General features: G+C 42.8%; 1 protein-coding gene across 1 annotated transcript in view; it reads right to left on the bottom strand.

Moving 5' to 3' along the window:
- Nucleotides 1–3102: 3102 nt before the first annotated feature.
- Nucleotides 3103–19702, bottom strand: part of NCK2 (NCK adaptor protein 2) — a 36508-nt gene continuing 19908 nt past the window's right edge. Inside the window, exons 4-5 of the mRNA XM_073614787.1 lie at nucleotides 17541–18262; nucleotides 3103–4178 (exon numbers count right to left, since the gene is read on the bottom strand). Coding sequence (XP_073470888.1) covers nucleotides 3984–4178; nucleotides 17541–18262 — 917 coding nt within the window. The 3' untranslated portion in view covers nucleotides 3103–3983. The remainder of the gene's footprint in view (nucleotides 4179–17540; nucleotides 18263–19702) is intronic.

Raw genomic sequence — 19702 nt, 5'->3', positions numbered from 1 at the left:
AATAGTAAAATATGTGCATGGCAACGAGTGTCTTAATTTAAAAAAAGAAAAAAAAAAAAAAAAAAAAAAAAAAAAAAAAGGCTGAGCATTAAAAAAATTTAAATTCTTGTGCCAATAAAATATGCTTCAAAAATGTTTTAGGGAAATGCACACTATTGTAAAATCCAATCAAAATCTACATAGTAGATCTTAAAGCTATATTACTAATGGAAATTTACTGGAAAACACTTCTAAAATAAGGTGCCATACACCCAATGTCATTACAAAGTGATCAAAGGCTGCGTTACCTCAGCAAAACATCGAACTGTGCCCATAGAAGCACCTCACTTGCACCAAAGGTATTTATGAACTTAAGCAGGCATTCTCAGCTCAGCATTCAAGACCGGCCATAGGCTGTTCGAATCTCGGCCGGTTCAGCAGGAACTGGTCGAGATTGGAATCGTGTGTGGGCAGGTTGAATGTACTCAGTTGATTGACCGATCAACTTGGGTACCAGCAGTCTGCCAGATTCACTTGCGATTATCGCTAGTGCCTGCTAAAGCCGCTAGCAATAATATATCTTCTCCCACCGCCTCCTCAGACAACTGCCAGCACTGTCTGTGTTGATGGGGGAATTGTGGTGTTGCAGGAAAGAAATTTGCATCATCTATGGCCAGCCTAAGACAATACAAGCCCAACAAATATTGTCTTTAAAGTGTTACGGAAACCCCTTTTTTTACAACTGAAAACAAACATGTTATATTTGCCTGCTCTGTGTAGCAGTTTTCCACAGAGCCGCCCAGATCCTCCTCTTCTCGGGTGCCTCGTCAGTGCTCCTGGCCCCTGCCTGCAGTTGAGTGCCCCCACCAGCAAGTACCTTGCTATAGGGGGCACCCGAGCCAAGCTGCAGCTCCCTGGGTCCATTTAGACACAGAGCCGTGGCCCGGCCTCCTCTCTCTCATCATTGGCTCACTGACTGTGACTGATAACAGCGGGAGCCAATGGTGCTGCTGTCTCTCATGCAACATTGCTGGATCGAGATGGGGCTCAGGTAAGTATTACGGGGGCTGCTGCACACAGAAGTTGTTTTATCTTAATGCATTGAGATAAAAAAAACTGCCTTTACAACCACTTTATACTAGAACTGTAGAATTTTACCTTAGCCTTCCATATTTGCTTGTTTTCAGCCTTTTCTATAGAAAACAAGCTGTCTCTTAGTTTCCATGGTGCAGCAGAACCACTTTTCCACTCCTTTGCTTTCTGTTTGGCTTTTGCAGCTATCAGGAAACAGCCTATTACAGAATTTAGTAGACGTTTTATATGCAGTGTGAAAGAAGAGTTTACTCATGTTGTAAGGGGCTTTTTAGCTGGAAAATATCATTTGCAGCTGAAATCTGACTTTTCCATGTCATCTAACAATTCTGGCAAGCCAATTATAACCGCAATAATTTGTATAAAATAACATTCCGAACTGTGACACTTATGTCTGATGAGAATGAAGAGAAGAAAAGGGTGAATAAATTAGGTTTTTAATTCTATACATTCCTAACTAGCCTTCACTCAAACCAAAAAAAAATTAAAATGAGTGCCCAAATTAAACTTATGGGGGTCATACACGAGTGAAAGGTACAAGTGGATGTATAAAACACACTATGGAGAAAATACACAGGAGGTGAGAGGTATAAATACATGCAAAAATAGTATTTGCAGGACAGTATACAAGTGATTGGTATTAGTTGGCATAAGTGCATAAAGCAAAACCTCTGGGAACACATGTGGTGAAGAGTTTTTAAGTGAGCGTGTAGGGAAAAAATACTAGAGGTGCCTGCCTATACTGCACTCTCAGTAGCCTGCAAATTCTCCTTACTACACCCAAATCCTAGGCTAGGTTGTTCTGCAGATTACCATACTTCATGGTTTTATCAAAGCTTACTCACTCAGATTTGCCTCCTCTACATTCCTTTTGATCAGTGAATATACCCTTCATAGTGATGGGCCAACAGAAATGCAGAAGGTAAGAGCATCAGAGGCTGCATATGAAAGTAGCCCAAGGTTTGGGAAAAGTAATGATAACTTGCATGCTGTTGAAGGCATAACCATTTGTGTGGTTAGCACTTCCTTCTAGCAGAACTAGGGAAATTAGTTCGAATTACAACCATGGCACTACTTGCCTGGAGTTTGCATGTTCTCCCTGTGCCTGCATGGTTTTCCTCTGGGTACTCCAGTTTCTTCCCACACTCCAAAGACATGCTGGTAGGTTAAAGAATAAGTTCACCTTTCATAACATGTTACACCCATATTCAGGGTGTGACATGTAACATGTTATAAATGCACTGGCTCCCCCCCGCTGTGACAGCTAGCGGGGAATCTTCTCTTCCCTGCTAGCTGTCAAAATTTAAAAAAAAACACGCTCGTGCGGGGCTCAGCCCACACGGCCCGTCACTCATTCACAGCTCTCTGTGAATGGAAAACTGCAAGGTCCAGCAGCCTTTGCGGCCGTTGGCTTGTAGTTTTCCATAAGCTACCACAGCCCTGTGGTAGTTCATTCATTCTTCCTGTCAGCATGCATCAGCTTCCTCGTACAAGTTATGAGCAAACCGATACAGTGATAGATCTGCAGATGGCACCAGCGATCTTCTGATCGCTGGTGCAATGCTTTACAGGCTTTTGCAACAAAAAAAATAAATAAATGCACATTTTTTTACCTGCAAAAAAAGTGAGCATTTATTATTTTTTGTGAAAAGGTGAATTTATCTTTTAATTGGCTCCTGTCTAAATTGGCACTAGTGTATGTACTGTGTGTATGAATCGGAGTTCATACCTTAGATTGTAAGCTCCTTGAGGGCAGGGACTGATGAAAGTATAATAAATTGGAAGCGCTATATAAGTACCTGTAAAAAATAGATAATTTCTTTTTTCCTCTGGCAGATTCCCTTTAACACTAAGTGGACCCTTTAATAGCACAGAGTAACCCAGCTTCCTCACCAGCCAAAGAGTATGCCAACAGTGTACTTCTAAAGAGTTGATGTCTCTTAATATCAAACTTCTAAATAAATCTCATTTGAGTACCAAGAAATACACCTGAAAAAATGCATTTAAACACCAACAAAATATAAAAAAGCATTTCAAAAACAAAAGTTTATTTGTCTGTATTAGCATAGACAGTCAGCTACACATACATTTGACTTTTGGAATTAAATACATGAATGTATAATTATAACAGGCAGGAGAGCAATAGAAAAAAAATGTGGATGGCACATTTGGTTACTTTTCATGTAAAACTTTGAATTAAATAACTTGCTTAACCACTTTATTATTTCTGTAGTAATTACATACCAAATAAACTATTTACTACAATCATTTTTACCAAAGTAATTTTGGATGTACTGCTACAATACTTTACTTGGTGTACTCTGCAGCGATGTGAGGAGGTATTGCAGTGGCAGAGTACATTACAGTGTAAAGAGTGTTTCTAGAGCCTATGCATTGTCTCAGTATACTACCTGGTAAGCAACAAGGCTACAAAATTCACAGCCACAACCGATACAGCATATCTACATTATTATTTGCTGCGGCTTCAGTGCATGTCAACTGTGCCTAATGTATTTTAATAAAGATTTTTTTTTTTACATGATAAAAAATTTAGAGCATATTAACACTGTTTCAAGTTGCCTCCTACTCTTCTTGCTAGCAATAGCTAGCTATGTACTGTAAACATGTGCAGAATAGGAAACTTTAAACCAAGGCATGACAGTGAGTGCTTACAATGGTCACTTGAGTGAGGTTTTCTTTAACCTGAGGGCAAGATGACTTACAAACAGAAAAAGACAGAACAAACGCACAAATAATAAAAAGATAAAAATACTATGCAAGAGTGTTTGTGATTTAAGAAGAACCTGTATTTTTAAGACTGTTTCCTGTGTAATGATGGCTCTGTTCCATGGAAGTAATTTATTTTTTGGAACTAAGGCTTGGAGCTTGAGAGGCCAGAGCCAAGTCCAGTGTCACTGTAGTGCTTTAACCAGATACAACTTTTCTCCATGTTCACTAGTGAAAATAGGTGCTTTCTTGTAATGTTCCACCAGTTCATCCATGCTCTTAAATCTCCTTTGCCCAATACAATAGACACTGTCCACAAGCTGTACTTTGAAGTGTTTGTTCTTCCCTGATGCCTTTAGAGAAACTGAAAAATCGCTGGGCTGTAAAATAGAAAAGCACATAAATTTGTATAAATAAACATTAATCAAAAACCACATTAAAAAAGAGTAAAATCCTTCATCATAAATTGGAATTGTGGCATATTTACAAAGCTAATACAACTCTAAAAGCTACCCTTGAATAACCAAGATTATTCAGCTGAGCTCAGGTGGAGCATGCCACAGATCAGAAAATCCAGAAGGCAGTCAAACCACACATGCACTCACAACCTCCCTGTAAAATGAAAATTCACCTTAACCACTTGTCGACTGGCCATCAGTAATATTACTGCTGGCTGGCGGCTTGAGTACATCGCCCTGCTCATGTGCACTGGGGCGATCTACTACTGCTATGCCCATCTGACACAGTGGATTACGGTGCTCCATATTGAGCTGCTGCGATCAGCCCAGATACCATGTGATCACTGTGCAATCACATGACACCTAGTAAACAGTCATGATTGGAATCCATTCATGACATCATTGTTTACTACTGTGCATGATCTGTGATTGGTCACCAGTGATCACATGGTACCTGGGCCAATCACAGCACCCCCTGCTTCAGAGTAGTACAGCCACATTCAACTACTCTGATAAAAGCATTTGATGGAAAAAAAAATCAATAAATTCTTTTATTTCATATACAGTCACCATCCTTGATCGTCGCCACACAAATCATATGAGGACTTTGTACTGCACCGGTGGACAGTGTGTAAATAAAACACATTTTACTCGATTTCTTCATTTTTTAAAATTTGTGACAAAAAAAAAAAAATACAACTTCAAAAAACCTACCATGCCTCTTACTAAATGCCTTGGACTGTCTACTTTCCAAAAAGGGGACATTTGGGGGGTATTTGTACTGTACTAGCATTTGAGTATCAAATTAGGACAAGCAGCTGTGTATCTACCAAGCCCTAATAGACTTCCATGGGCTGCCTGCATGCAGCACCTGAATTTACAGTTGCTCCAAACAACCTGCTCACACTACACGAGCATCATTGGCTGTGTGAATGAGGCCTAAATGATGCAACCATATAATTTTATACGATTGTTTACAGAACAGTAAAATACCAGCTCCTTTATAATATCAAACATTATGTACATATCGTAGTCTGTGTGCAAGCCAAGCATTATTTTGTATCCATCTAGACTAGACAAACATATAGTAGGTAAAAAGTGGACTTAAAGGATAGGTTCACCTTTGGAACAGGTCACATTCTTATTTAGGATGTAACATGTTCCAGCTGGTGCCTCGCTCACCCCCTCACCCTTTCCACTGTGACAGCAAGCAGGGGATTCTCTTCCTGCACCTGCTGCCACATTTTAAAAATGGTGCAGCTGTGTGGGGCTCTGCCCACAGAGACGCATTATTTATTCACAGGGAACTGTGAATGAATAAACTACAAGTCCCATCGTGGCAGTTGGCTTGTAGTTCTCAATGGACAGTGAGGACGCTGAAGTTCATTCGCTCTTCCTCCAGCTTTGTAACCGAACACTTGTACAGAGGTACAGGAAGAAAGCTGGAGGCAGTGTGTGCAGGAGCCTGGCACTCCGCTCACAATCTGTTGATCGCAAGTGCAATGCTTTTCAGGCTCCTGCAGGAAAAATACATGCACTTTTTTTCTGCAAAAATACGTGCATTTATTATTTTTTCTTAAAAAGGTGAACTTGGTCTTTAACCACTTACTTACAGGGCACTTAAACCCCCCTCCTATCCAGACCAATTTTCAGCTTTCAGCGCTGACGCACTTTGAATGATAATTGCGCGGTCATACAACACTGTACCCAAATGAAATTTTTATCATTTTTTCACCACAAATAGAGCTTTCTTTTGGTGGTATTTGATCACCTCTGCAGTTTTTACTTTTTGTTAAAAAAATGTAAAAAACTGAATTAAAAAAAAAAAAGTGTTTATTTTTTTATATTTTGTTATAAAAAATTTAAAACGGGTCATTTTTCTCCTTCATTGATGTACGCTGATGAGGCGGCAGTGATGGGCACTGATGGGCAGCACTGCCAGGTGGCCATTGATAGGTGGCACTTGTTGGCACTGTTAGGTGGCACTGTGGGCACTGTTAGGTGGCACTATTATGGTGGCACTGATGAGGCAGATGTGCCTCTTCCACTTGGGGACCGATGTCCCTGACATCCGAGCCGGTGATCGGCTTTTTTTTCTACTTTCTACTCGCGCTGTCAGCGTGAGTAAAAAAAAAAAACGATTACCGATCTTTTGTTTACATCATGTGATCAGCTGTCATTGGCTGACAGCTGATCACATGGTAAGGGGCCGGGACTGGCCCCTTACTCGGATCGGTGATCAGCCGAGCCTCAGTGACTCGGTGATCACAGCGCGCCCTGTAGGGCGCGCGCAGGGAGCGTGCACAGGGGAGGCCGTCATATGACGGCCTCCCGGGAATTAAGGTCCGTGCTGTGGCAGTCATTCGGCCATAGCGCGGATGGCAGGTGGTTAAAGTGGCACTAAACTTTGGTTAAGAGAAAAAAAAAAAAAACTTTTATATTACCTCTCAAAATTTTTTTTTTGCTGCTACTGTGATCCGAATCCCTGTAAAAGGGGCAGTTCCCTTCTTTCTCCATGGTCCCACTGTATGTAGGAATGGAGCCACCCTCTCTTGCTTACTGCCTAGATGACTGAAATATGGGATTTGCAGTATACATAGAACAGTGAACTGCTCATTTCATAAAAATGGAAGGGAGGGGAAAAAGGAGAGGGTTGAGAGCTGAGGGAGGACGTTATAAGGAGGCAAAAAATAAACTAACAAATTCGTGAAAAATGGCTCACAGGGTTATTAAAATAATATTTTTAGAGCATACAGATATTGATTGGTGTCTCTTGTAGAATGGGAACACTGCAAGATTGAAGACTCACTGATCAAACCAAAAGCTTTGACATCAAGATGTAGTGTAGTGTCGCAGTATCAGATCAGTATCAGAAGACCCCCACATCAGCATAAGCACTGGCAATACACCTGCTAAAAATGTGTACATTAGCAAGTTATGTACAACATTTTTTTTTGTTTTTTTCCCCCTGTTGAAAAATGCCCAGACTATGGACATTAAAGTATTTACACATTTTTAACAAGCAGTAAAAGAGCTTTGATACAGGTACTGTAGAGTAATTCATCCTCAAAAGGTCACAACAGAGACTCTGCAGTGTTGTTTCAGTCGGTTTTTTAACAGCTTACAGCAGCTGCTCCTTGTTTACATCATAAGGCTAGCAGGCTGCTGTCAGAAAATAAGGAAATAAGTTGTGATTTTGCTGCCTTTGTTGTGAAATTGGAAGAATAATTTCTCAGTAATGCTTGCAACCACAGAGCTTAGTGAGAAATAGGATTTTATTACAGCTTACCTGTAAAATCCTTTTCTTGGAGTACATCATGGGACACAGAGCCTTAAGTAATTACTTAATGGGTAATAGGCCACCTTCAGGTGTTGACACTGGTAAACCCAATCAAAGGAAGTTTACTCCCTATATAACCCCTCCTCCTTCCAGGAGCACATCAGTTTTTGTAGCAAAGCAATATACTTGTATCCCAAAAAAGAGGGGAGGGACCTCTGTGTCCCATGATGTACTCCAAGAAAAGGATTTTACAGGTAAGCTGCAATAAAAATCCTATTTTCTTTATCTTACATCATGGGACACAGAGCCTTAAGTAATTACTTAATGGGATGTCCCATAGCAATGCCACATGAGGGGTGGGAGAAAACAACCCGCAGGGTACACCCAGACTTGAGGATCTATACTGCTGCTTGCAGCACACTGCGCCTGAAGGCGATATCCTCATACCTCCTTACATCCACCTGATAAAATTTTGTGAATGTATTCACTGAAGACCAAGTTGCGGCCTTACAGATCTGAGCCATGGAGGCCTGGCGACGCACTGCCCAAGAAGCACTAACCGACCAGGTAGAATGCAGCTTAACTTGAAAACGGGGAAATCTTACCCCTTAAATCATAAGTTTGAATTATCACGTGGCGAATCCACTTAGCGACAGTGGATTTCGATGCTGCCTGTCCTTTCTTAGGACCCTTCGGCAGAATAAATAAGACATCAGTCTTATGAATCTGAGCAGTTTTCTTTAAACAGATTTTCACTGCTCTCACCACATCAAGACAATGTAGTGATCTTTCTTCCCTGGAACATGGTTTTGGAAAAAACGATGGCAGGACAATATCTTGGTTCAGGTGAAAACCTAAAATTACTTTTGGCAAAAAACCTGGACGAGGGCGTAACACCACTCTGTCCTCAAGAAAAATCAAATATGGCTCTTTACAAGAAAGGGCAGCCAATTCTGAAACCCTCCTTGCTGAGGATTAGGGATGAGCTTCGAGTTTGAGTCGAACTCATGTTCGACTCGAACATCGGCTGTTCGCAAGTTCGCCGAACAGCGAACAATTTGGGGTGTTTGCGGCAAATTCGAATGTCGCGAAACACCCTTTAAAAGTCTATGGGAGAAATCAAAAGTGCTAATTTTAAAGGCTTATATTCATGGTATTGTCATAAAAAGTGTTTGGGGACCTGGGTCCTGCCCCAGGGGACATGGATCAATGCAAAAAAAAGTTTTTTTTTTCAATCCAAAATAAGTTTTTTTCGGGAGCAGTGATTTTAATAATGCTTAAAGTGAAACAATAAAAGTGTAATATCCCTTTAAATTTCGTACCTGGGGGGTGTCTATAGTATGCCCGTAAAGGGGCGCATGTTTCCCGTGTTCCCGTCTGACAGCAAAATGACATTTCAAAGAAAAAAAAGTAATTTAAACTACTCGCGGCTATTAATGAATTGCCGGTCCGACAATACACATAAAGGTTCATTGATAAAAACGGCATGAGAATTCGCCACTGGGGAACCCCGAACCAAAAAAAAATGACGTGGGGGGTCCCCCTAAATTCCATACCTGGCCCTTCAGGTCTGGTATGGATATTAAGGGGAACCCCCGCACCAAAATTAAAAAAAAACGGCATGGGGTCCCCCCAAAAATCCATACCAGACCCTTATCCGAGCACGCAACCTGGCAGACTACAGGAAAAGAGGGGGGGACGGGAGAGCGCCCCCCCCTCCTGAACCGTACCAGGCCACATGCCCTCAACATTGGGAGGGTGCTTTGGGGTAGCCCCCCAAAACACCTTGTCCCCATGTTGATGAGGACAAGGGCCTCATTCCCACAACCTTGGCCGGTGGTTGTGGGGGTCTGCGGGCAGGGGGGCTTATCGGAATCTGGAATCCAATTTTAACAAGGGGACCCCCAGATCCCGGCCCTCCCCCCTGTGTGAAATGTTAAGGGTGTACACACCTACCATTTCACAAAAAAAGTGTCAAAAATGTTAAAAATGACGAGACAGTTTTTGACAATTCCTTTATTTAAATGCTTCTTCTTTCTTCTATCTTCCTTCAGTTTCTTCCTCCATCATCTTCTTCTTTTGGTTCTTCCTCCGGTGTTCTCATCCGGCATCTTCCTCCCTTCTTCTCCGGGCCGCTCCGCATCCATGATGGCATGGAGGGCGGCTCCCACTGTGTGACACTTCTGTCCTCATCTTCTTGTCCTCATCTTCTTTTTGGGCCGCTCCGCATCCATGATGGCATGGAGGGAGGCTCCCGCTGTGTGACGCTTCTCTTCTTCTGATGGTTCTTAAATAACGGGGGGCCCGGTGACCCCGCCCCCCTCTGACGCACGGGGACTTGACGGGACTTCCCTGTGGCATTCCCCGTGACGCCACAGGGAAGTCCCGTACAGTAACAAAGTAACTGTGCGTCAGAGGGAGCGGGGTCACTGGGTGCCCCCCCCCCCGTTATTTAAGAACCGTCAGAAGAGAAGTGTCACACCGAGGAGAAGAAGGGAAGAAGACGCCGATGCCCGCGGAGGGAGATGCCAGACGAGAACACCAGAGGAAGAACCAGAAGAAGAAGATGGAGGAAGAAACCGAAGGAAGATAGAAGAAAGAAGAAGCATTTATTTATTATTTTTAACACTTTTTTAGTGAAATGGTAGGGGTACTGCCTTACCATTTCACACAGGGGGGAGGGCGGGGATCTGGGGGTCCCCTTGTTAAAAGGGGCTTCCAGATTCCGATAAGCCCCCCGCCCGCAGACCCCCACAACCACCGGCCAGGGTTGTGGGGATGAGGCCCTTGTCCTCATCAACATGGGGACAAGGTGTTTTGGGGGGCTACCCCAAAGCACCCTCCCAATGTTGAGGGCATGTGGCCTGGTACGGTTCAGGAGGGGGCGGGGGCGCTCTCGTCCCCCCCTCTTTTCCTGCGGCCTGCCAGGTTGTGTGCTCGGATAAGGGTCTGGTATGGATTTTTAGGGGGAACCCACGCCATTTAAAAAAAAAAATTTTGGCACGGGGTTCCCCTTAAAATCCATACCAGACCTGAAGGGTCTGGTATAGATTTCGAGGGGGACCCCACGCCTTTTTTAAAAAAAATTTTGGACGGGGTTCCCCTTAATATCCATACCAGACCTGAAGGGCCCGGTATGGAATTTAGGGGGACCCCCACGTCTTTTTTTTTTTTTTTTTTAATTTTGGTTAGGGGTTCCCCTGTGGGGAATTCCCATGCATTATTAAAATCACTGCTCCTGAAAAAACGGCGTTTTTTAAAACTTTTTTTAGCATTGATCCATGTCCCCTGGGGCAGGACCCGGGTCCCCAAACACTTTTTATGATAATAACTTGCATATAAGCCTTTAAAATGAGCACTTTTGATTATTCATGTTCGTGTCCCATAGACTTTAACGGTGTTCGCGTGTTTGAACAAATTTTTTGCCTGTTCGCAAGTTCTGGTGCGAACCGAACGGGGGGTGTTCGGCTCATCCCTACTGAGGATATAGCAACCAAAAATACCAACTTCCTTGTCAGAAGGACTAGAGGAATCTGTTGTATTGGTTCAAATGGCTGTTTTTGTAACAGACAAAACTAAGCTTAAAGGGGTTGTAAAGGTAAAAAATTTTTCACCTTAATGCATTCTATACATTAAGGTGAAAAAACTTCGACAATACCGCTGCCCCTAGCCCCCCCGTTTTACTTACCTGACCCCTCGAAAGTCAGCCGCTCGCTCCCGACATCCATTTCGCCGCTCAGCCTGGCCGCTGATTGGCTACAGTGGATGGATTGGCTCGCGCTGCTGTCAATCACATCCAATGACACGGCACGCCGGGGGCGGGGCCGAGTGATACAGTGAGCGGCTACAGCTGCCGGCTGTATCACGGAGCGCGCCTGCAAGAACTAACCACCATGCGAGGGAGCTCGCATTAAGGTGGTTAGTTCTTGCGGGGAGGAGCTGAAACAGCTGCTGAGGGACCCCAGAAGACCAGGTTCGGGGCCACTCTGCAAAACGAGCTGCACAGTGAGGTAAGAAATAAGACTGCTAAAGCTGAGACTTGGCCTTTAATAGTACTTAAGGCCAATTTCATTTCTACCCCCAATTGTAGAAAGACAAGAATTCTGCCTAGAATATATCTTCGAGGGTGCCAACTCTTGGAGTCACACCAGGAAACATAAGCCTTCCAGACTCTATAATATATAGTTCTGGAAGCTGGCTTCCTAGCATTAAATCAGGGTAGAGATAACTGACCCAGAAAGCCCGCGTTTCTTTAGAATGTGGGTTTCAATAGCCAAGCCGTTAAATTTAGAGACCGTAATGAAGTATGGAATATCGCCTGTGAGAGCAGATCTGGCCGTAGTGGGAGGGACCATGGGCCCTCCACGGCCATCTTTACGATTTCTGCATACCGTGACCTTCTGGGCCATGCTGGTATCACCAGAATAAATCGGCTTTCTTTCCAGCTTGATCATGCAAAAGTCAAGGCAGCAACTGAATAGGGGGGATGCATAGATCAGGGAGAACTGATCCCATGGGGTCACTAACGCATCTGTTGCGAATGGATCCCTTGTTCTGCCCACAAAGTTGACCAACTTCATGTTGAACCTGCATGCTAGAAGATCCACGTCCAGAGTCCCCCATCTTTGACAAACGGCCCGAAATATGTCGGGGTGCAGAGACCATTCCCCTGGGAATAACTGCTGGCGATTTAAGAAGTCCGCCTGCCAATCTCTACTCCCTGGATGAAGATTGCAGAAAGGCATGGAACATTCCTTTCTGTCCAAGTTAGAATATGGTTCACCTCTCTCTGTGCTGAGAGACTTTTGGTGCCCCCTTGGTGATTGATATAGGCCACAGCTGTGGCACTGTCTGATTGTCCTGTCAGGATTCAATTCCGTAACCTGAAAGTCCAGGCCTTTAGAGCCAGGTGTACTGCCCGAATCTCTAGAATATTGATGGGCAAGATTCTTTCAGTTCTTGACCACTGTCCTTGGACAGTAGTCCTTTCTAGTACTGCTCCCCAGCCTGAAAGGCTGACATCCGTCATTACCACTTTCCAGAAGACTGGTCTGAAGGATTTTCCTTTCAGCAGATTCTGGGTTAATGACCAACAAGTGAGGCTTTGGGCCACTCTTGGGAACAGCCGTATTGGTAAGTCTAAAGCTTGAATTGTTTTATTCCAAGCAGACAGGATACTGTTTTGCAACAGTCTTGAATGGAAGTGGGCATAGGGAACTGCTTCGAATGAAGCTACTATGGTTCCTAGCAACCTCATGCAGAGGCAAATGGAGGGATTGCCATTTGACCTGACCCTCCGCACCAGCTCTCTTATGGAATTGATTTTTGCTTGAGGCAAAAACACCCTTTCCTGGGCTGTGTCTATGATCAGACCCAAGTACTCCAGCCTTTTTAGTGGTATTAAGGAAGATTTCTCTAGGTTGAGAAGCCAACCCAAACTTTTCAGATAGTTGGTTGTAGTGCGTACGCTTTTCTCCAAACGAGTCACCGATTGATCTATTAGTAATAGATCATCTAGGTATGATACGACTGTTATGTCCTGTGACATTAACATCGCTAGAGGTAGGACCAGCACTTTGGTGAACACCCAAGGTGCTGTGGCTAGCCCGAAGGTCAGGGCTACAAATTGGAAATGCTGCTGTTCTAACTCGAACTGCAGAAACTTTTGATGAGCAGGAAATATAGGGACATGCAGATATGCATCCCTGATGTCGATTGACGCCAGAAGTTCTCTTCCTAGAAGGATAGAAACTACCGACCTGATTATCTCCATGCCAAAGGAGCGGATCTTCAGGAATTGATTTAGCTTTCTTAGATCTAGAATGGGTCGGACGTCTCCATTTGGTACCATGAAAAGATTTGAATAAAACCCCAGACCTTGCTCTTTTGTGGGTATCTGTATGACCATCCCTTGAGATATTAATCGGTCCAGTGCCTGAAACAGGGATTGTTTTTTCTCTGGATCTTTGGGAACGCTTGATCTCGGGAAACGAGACGGTGGAAAGTCCCGAAATTCCAGCTTGTACCCCAGCGTTACCGTGGAGATGACCCATCTGTCCTGAATTTCCTTTTTCCAGACTTCTGAAAATTGCAGAAGTCTTCCCCCCACCTTGGTGAGGGGGTTTGCCTCATAATGATGAGGCTTTAGGATTCCGTTTTGCAGATTTCCTACCCCAGGGCTTCTTTTGAGCCTGGGTCTGACCCTGAGGTTTTCCTCTAGAGCCTGACAGCGGAGGCCGTCGCCACTGCCTAGAGGCGGAAGCCCCTGGCTCAGGAGAAAGAGCCCGTTTAAATGAAGGGCGTTTATATTTTCTTTTCACTGGTAAGAAAGTACTTTTCCCAGCAGTCTTCTCCAAACAGTCGCTCCCCATGAAAGGGGAACCCAGTTAGGAGGTTTTTACATGGTGTTTCAGCTGACCAATTTTTCAACCACAGAATTCTGTGCATATGTACAAGCATAAGCGTAAGGCCGGATGCCTGGTGAATAGAGTCTTTAATGGCATCTATGGCAAAATATAATGCCTTAGGTAGTTCAGCCAAATCCTGAGCTTGTTGTGTAGGAAGCTCTCTAAGAGCCTGTTTAAATTGGTACTTTAGGGATTAGGGATTGGCAGGCGACTGCGGGCTGAGTGATGGCACCTGCTATGGAAAAAGCAGATTTTAGCAGGGATTCCAACTTCTTATCTGTTGGATCTTTAAGCATCTGTGCATAGTCTACAGGACAAGTTAAGTTATTTACATTGGAAATCACAGCGTTAATTGCTGGTACTTTCCATCTTTTGGAGAATTTCTCCTCCAGAAGATAGAGAAGGGAAAACCACTTAGGAGGGAGTAAATGTTTATCCGGTTTATGCCATTCCGCAAAAATAAACTGTTCAAGTAATGCACGTGCAGGCAACGCATGCAAAGGATTTTAAAGAACCTAAGGAAGAAGCCAAGTTTTCATGAAACTCTGTTAGAGGCAGCATGAAAGTGGAACGAACCATTTCTGTAAGAGATTGTATCAGAAATTTTTCAGATTGAGAAGCTGAAAAAGGATCATCTACCTTTGTTTCCTATGCAGAAGAATCATCGGTTTGTTTCCCTTCCTGATCAATTAAGGGTAAAACCTCATCATGTGCCCACTGTTCCCCTTGCAAAGCTGAAGCGGGGGAGGGGGTCCTAGTACGCTCCCTATACATTTGAATGGAGGATGCGATTAAAGCCGCTAATCTTTCTTCCAAACCCTGAAGGGAGGGTCCCCCTGCTGCTGTCCCCCTAACCCTCTGGTCCCATTAAGGGAAGTAAAAAGACATTTTTTGGAGATTTGTTTATACTTCGAAAAATCTCCTTCCACACGCTGTGCAGCCCAGACATGGTACTGAGCACCCCATCAGGACGCTTGATGTAATGTAACAAGACCCAAACCCTGGGTTCCTGGGGTCCAGTTCTACAAAGAGGCATTACAGGCAAAACCTCGTGTTTCGGATACGAGGTCCCAGGTACCATCCATCTTAGGCCTCAGTGGCACTTCTAGATGGATCTGGCTTCTTTTTATGGAGGAATTTAAATCCAGCATGGATCCCTCCTGGAGCTCCTCAGAGCACTTCTTCACTTGTGACCAACACCTTAGACACTGGCGAAAAAACTGATGTGCTCCTGGAAGGAGGAGGGGTTATATAGGGAGTAAACTGAAGGTGGCCTATAACCCATTAAGTAATTACTTAAGGCTCTGTGTCCCATGATGTATGATAAAGAAACATGTTTTAAAGCTCTGCCTGCTTGGTAAGAATATGGTATTCATTCACGCCAGCCTGCAGCCTTGCAGGATTGTGTTCATTTCAACCCAGTGGTAAGGGGGCGATGTCATGCACAGATAGTTCTTCTCTGATATTTTTTAGAGACAATCATACTGACCTCTATGGAGACCAAAACAATAATGAGTCCAAAACAATTTTTTTCTAGATACAGAACTAAGACTAAAAAGTCTGCCAAGATTCAAACTTTGCAGCTTAAGATCTGTTGTATTACTTCAAAAGCCTGTTGTATTACCCCAATCTGATCCAAAGATCTTACATTTGAGAGCAAGGTAAATTTAAAGCAATGTAATCAAAAAAGAAGACATACACCCCACAGGTAATGTTATAAACTGCACAAGCCTCAAAATTCTAAACAGAAATCCTCCACCACCTTCCCTCCAGACACCTACCAATCGAATGTGTTCACCCATTAAAGCAGGGATTCTCAACCTATTGAAGAGTGCATGCCACTTAAGAGATTTTGAAATCGGTCACGGGCCACAATGGAATTAAATGGTTCAGAATTTCACATTTTTTATTTTGAATAGCTTAACCACTTCAGCCCCGGAAGGATTTACCCACTTCCTGACCAGACCATTTTTTGCGATACAGCACTGTGTCGCGTGGTCGTGCGACGTTGTACCCAAATTAAATTGATGTCCTTTTTTTCACCACAAATAACGCTATTTTTTGGTTGTATTTTCTCACCTCTGCGATTTTTTATTTTTTGCACGATAAACAAAAAAAAAGAAGAAGGAGCGACAATTTTGAATAAAAAGAAAAAAAAATCCAATATTTTTTTACTATAATAAATATCCAAACCAAAAACAAAATACAAATTTCTTCCTCAGTTTAGGCCAATATGTATTCTTCTACATTTTTGGTAAAAAAAAATCTCAATTAGCGTATATTGTTTGGTTTGCGCAAAAAGTTATCGTGGCGACAAAATAGGTGATAGATTTATGCCATTTTTATTATTGGACATAGAGGCCGCCAGATCCACTGATTGGCTCCCCCACTAGCGAATGGGCACGTGCGCCCGACGTACAATGACCGTGATTTGCGCAGGAGAGCCAACCTGCCGCAGTACAACTCATTGGATGTTTACCTGTTTAATCACAATCACAAAAACAAACGGACAGGCAGACCCAATTGGACTGATCGTGGGAAAGGGGCCTAAGGCTGCTTTCACACTGATTTCTGCAGTTTACCCACACAGCAGGTGCAATGCAGTGCACCTGTGGCTTTGCTGCACTTTGCCATAGACATCTATTATAAATTGCAGGTGTGGTGTACTTTCTGAAAGTGCACTAAACCCACAGGATATAATGGAAGTCTATGGCTCAGTGCAGCAAACCTACAGCAACTACTGAAGGTGCACTGCGCTGCACCTGCAAATCAGTGTGAAAGCAGCCTAATAACCATTGCAAAACGAATGCTCAAACTCTGCAAAACCCTGATGATATGCCCATCGCTGTGATGCCCAAACTGTGGTTTTCATAAACTTGCCTTCTTTCACTTTCTACATCTGCAGGAATCGCCACTTTCTGCAGGCATCCCGCTCTGTAAGGTTGGTGTCCCATGCAGAGTGCATTTGCCATCACTCTGCCTTGGACAGGATCTGGTTCTATAGTGAAGGCTTATGCAGCTCTACTCCCTCCACAGCAGTTTGCTTCTTCTACCGCTGGCTCCATCCACAACACTGATGCTCTTGGATGGCGGGTTGGCAACCTGCAATCTGGGCTTGCTGACCCATCAACTCAGAGCAGGAGGTCGCAGGCCACCTCAGAAGACTACTCCCCTGTATTAAAGGGTTTTAAGTTATTACACAAGCAGAAATATTTTTAAAAGGTACAAGTCTGTATAGAAATATGGTAGCCATCATGGTGGACTTATTGTCCAGGATTCATACATATCTTCTTTATTCCTTAATCACTGATTCAATTAACTAGAACAATCATATCTATTAGGTGACCTGGTAAACACATTGACTCTGGGTCACTGGTTCATGAAGTAGTAAAGGAAGGACAAAAATGCTTGCTTTGGAGCATCCAAAAACAATTTAGCAATGCTACAACACATCTGCCCTGAAGGAGTCTTTTATTCTTTGCATATTCATCCCAAAAAGGTTTTAAAGGCTCGTTGATAAACATGAAAACGACTAATTTCTATGAGAAGTGATGTGACATGCTGTATTATGAGAAAGACAACTATGGAATTACTCACTGAAGATTCACTGTCCCGAATGACAAAGTCTCCCTCCATTCCTCTTTCATTTAGGGCACATTCTGCTTGATGCCTTGTAATTCCTCCATAGTACCATGCTTTTCCAGCAAAACGTCCTGTACAAGCAGGGCCAGTGTAGCTTATTTGATGAACATGTGAACTATTTAAAGAAGGACCATCATTTAGAATTATAACATAGTTTTTAGGAACAAGGCCAATCTGCCCATTGGAGTTTTTACATTTCCACCATTCAGGGTCATTCTCAGGCTTCTCCATTACTTCCATTATTTCTCCTTTTTCAAAGTTTAGCTCTTCTTCAGTAACTGAACTAAATGGGTACAGTGTCTGAACAACATGGAGAATTTTAGTGTTTTGCCCATTGCTTATTGATGCTCCTTTCCTCAAACTGAGAAAACTGGGTGAATCCGCTGTAGCTTCATCACATTCTTCCACAACATAATTTGATGGAAACCATCCAACCTGTCCATTGAGTGTTCCACGCCACCAGCCGTCACTACATTTTTCCAAAACAATGACTCTTGCACCCTTCACAAGAGAAAGCTCATCATCTCTTTCTGCTGTATAGGCAAATTTTACATACGCTGGAATGTTTAAGTCATAGATTCGTTCAGCATTGGTACCATTTGATGGATATTCTGCATCAGTACTCGGAGTAGGTGAAGCATCTCTAGTGCTAGTCTTTCGCTTCGTCTTACCCAAACCTGAAAAGTAATAAGAATATAGGCATTGCTTGCAGTCTAATAGTAAAGTGACAGTAATGGTCTGTTAGTAAATGAAAACATCTGCACTGTACATACTACCCAATAACGTACATTAGCAAAATAAATGTACTACTTAGAAGAAATCAAAGCCAACGTATCTAGTGAGCAAATATGGATATCTTCATTTACATGCTAACAAACTACACACAAAAGGGGTATTGTAAGCACACTAAGGCTGGCCATACAGTATACAATTTTCTTGTACAATTTTCCTTTAGATTTACTAAAACCATATACGGTAATAGGCGGTCAAACCTAAACACTTTCAGTTTGTATGCAATCAGGCAGGCCCATGCACCATATAGTTGAAGGAAAATCTAAAGGAAATTTATTAGAAAATTGTATAAGGTAGGCCAGCTTTACATACATTTAATAGCTTGAATATTAATGAATTGAGAGCTGGGCCCCTCCCACCTACAAAAGATTAAATATTGTTCACTTTGATAGGTAGTTTCACTGGCCAACAGTAGGGCTTAAAACGATCAAGCTGTCAATCCAAAAAACAAAAGATTCAGGCCAGCCGGGGAACTGAACTTGATGAAGGATCTGAAGGCCCCTAGACATGCCTGCTATGTGCTTCCATAGTGGAGTAGCTTGTCTTGAATAAATGTCCTTCCTAAATGGTCCATATTCATATATGTACTATGTGAAGCAAGAAAAAAAAAGTGCTCACCAATCATTTTATTGTAGTTTATAAACTGACACCAGAATTCAGAAGTATTTAGGTTATACTGTTACCTAGAGGAGGTTCGGGCACGTCCAAACAAAAAAAACTGTAAGCCAGAAAAGATAACCTCTCCTCGAATATTATTATACAGGATTTTTTTTTTTAAACATTCACAGTTTATTGAGAGAACAAACAATGAATTGTAATACAGAATGCAGGTAACATGTATAGAAATCACATATACATTGAGAGATTTCAGCTGTTAGCTGTTGTAGCTTGTGGTATTATTCTGGTGCACAGTAATCTCGTTTAAAAGAACAATGTCAGTCCACAAGTGTGGCAGAGAACTATGTAATCTTCAAGTAAACCTGTTAACAAAAGTTCGACTCTTTGTTGAGATAATCATTAGAATAAATTAAAGAACTTCTATACAAAGAGAGCTAAAGGTGTAGGTAGTAGCAGAGATATGAGAGAGAAGGGGGAAGAGTAGGGAAGTCGGAGGGGAGAGGTTTGGATCATTTAACAGCCTGATTTCAGTTCTTGGTATCTTTCAGAGTGGCGTCAATTATACAGGATTTTATATAACACCAATAATTTGCGCAGAGCTTTACAAAATAAAGCGAGACTGTAAGTTACAATATAGTTGAAGACAAAAGAATTAGAGGTGCCCTTCCTTCAATCTAAAGAGAAGGGGAAATGATGCAAATGCTAGC

The sequence above is a fragment of the Aquarana catesbeiana genome, linkage group LG02 (genome assembly GCF_042186555.1).
Source record: "Aquarana catesbeiana isolate 2022-GZ linkage group LG02, ASM4218655v1, whole genome shotgun sequence".
Taxonomy (NCBI): Eukaryota; Metazoa; Chordata; class Amphibia; order Anura; family Ranidae; genus Aquarana; species Aquarana catesbeiana.
Note: the sequence above shows the minus strand (reverse complement) of the source record. Positions and strands in the feature narration are given on the sequence as shown.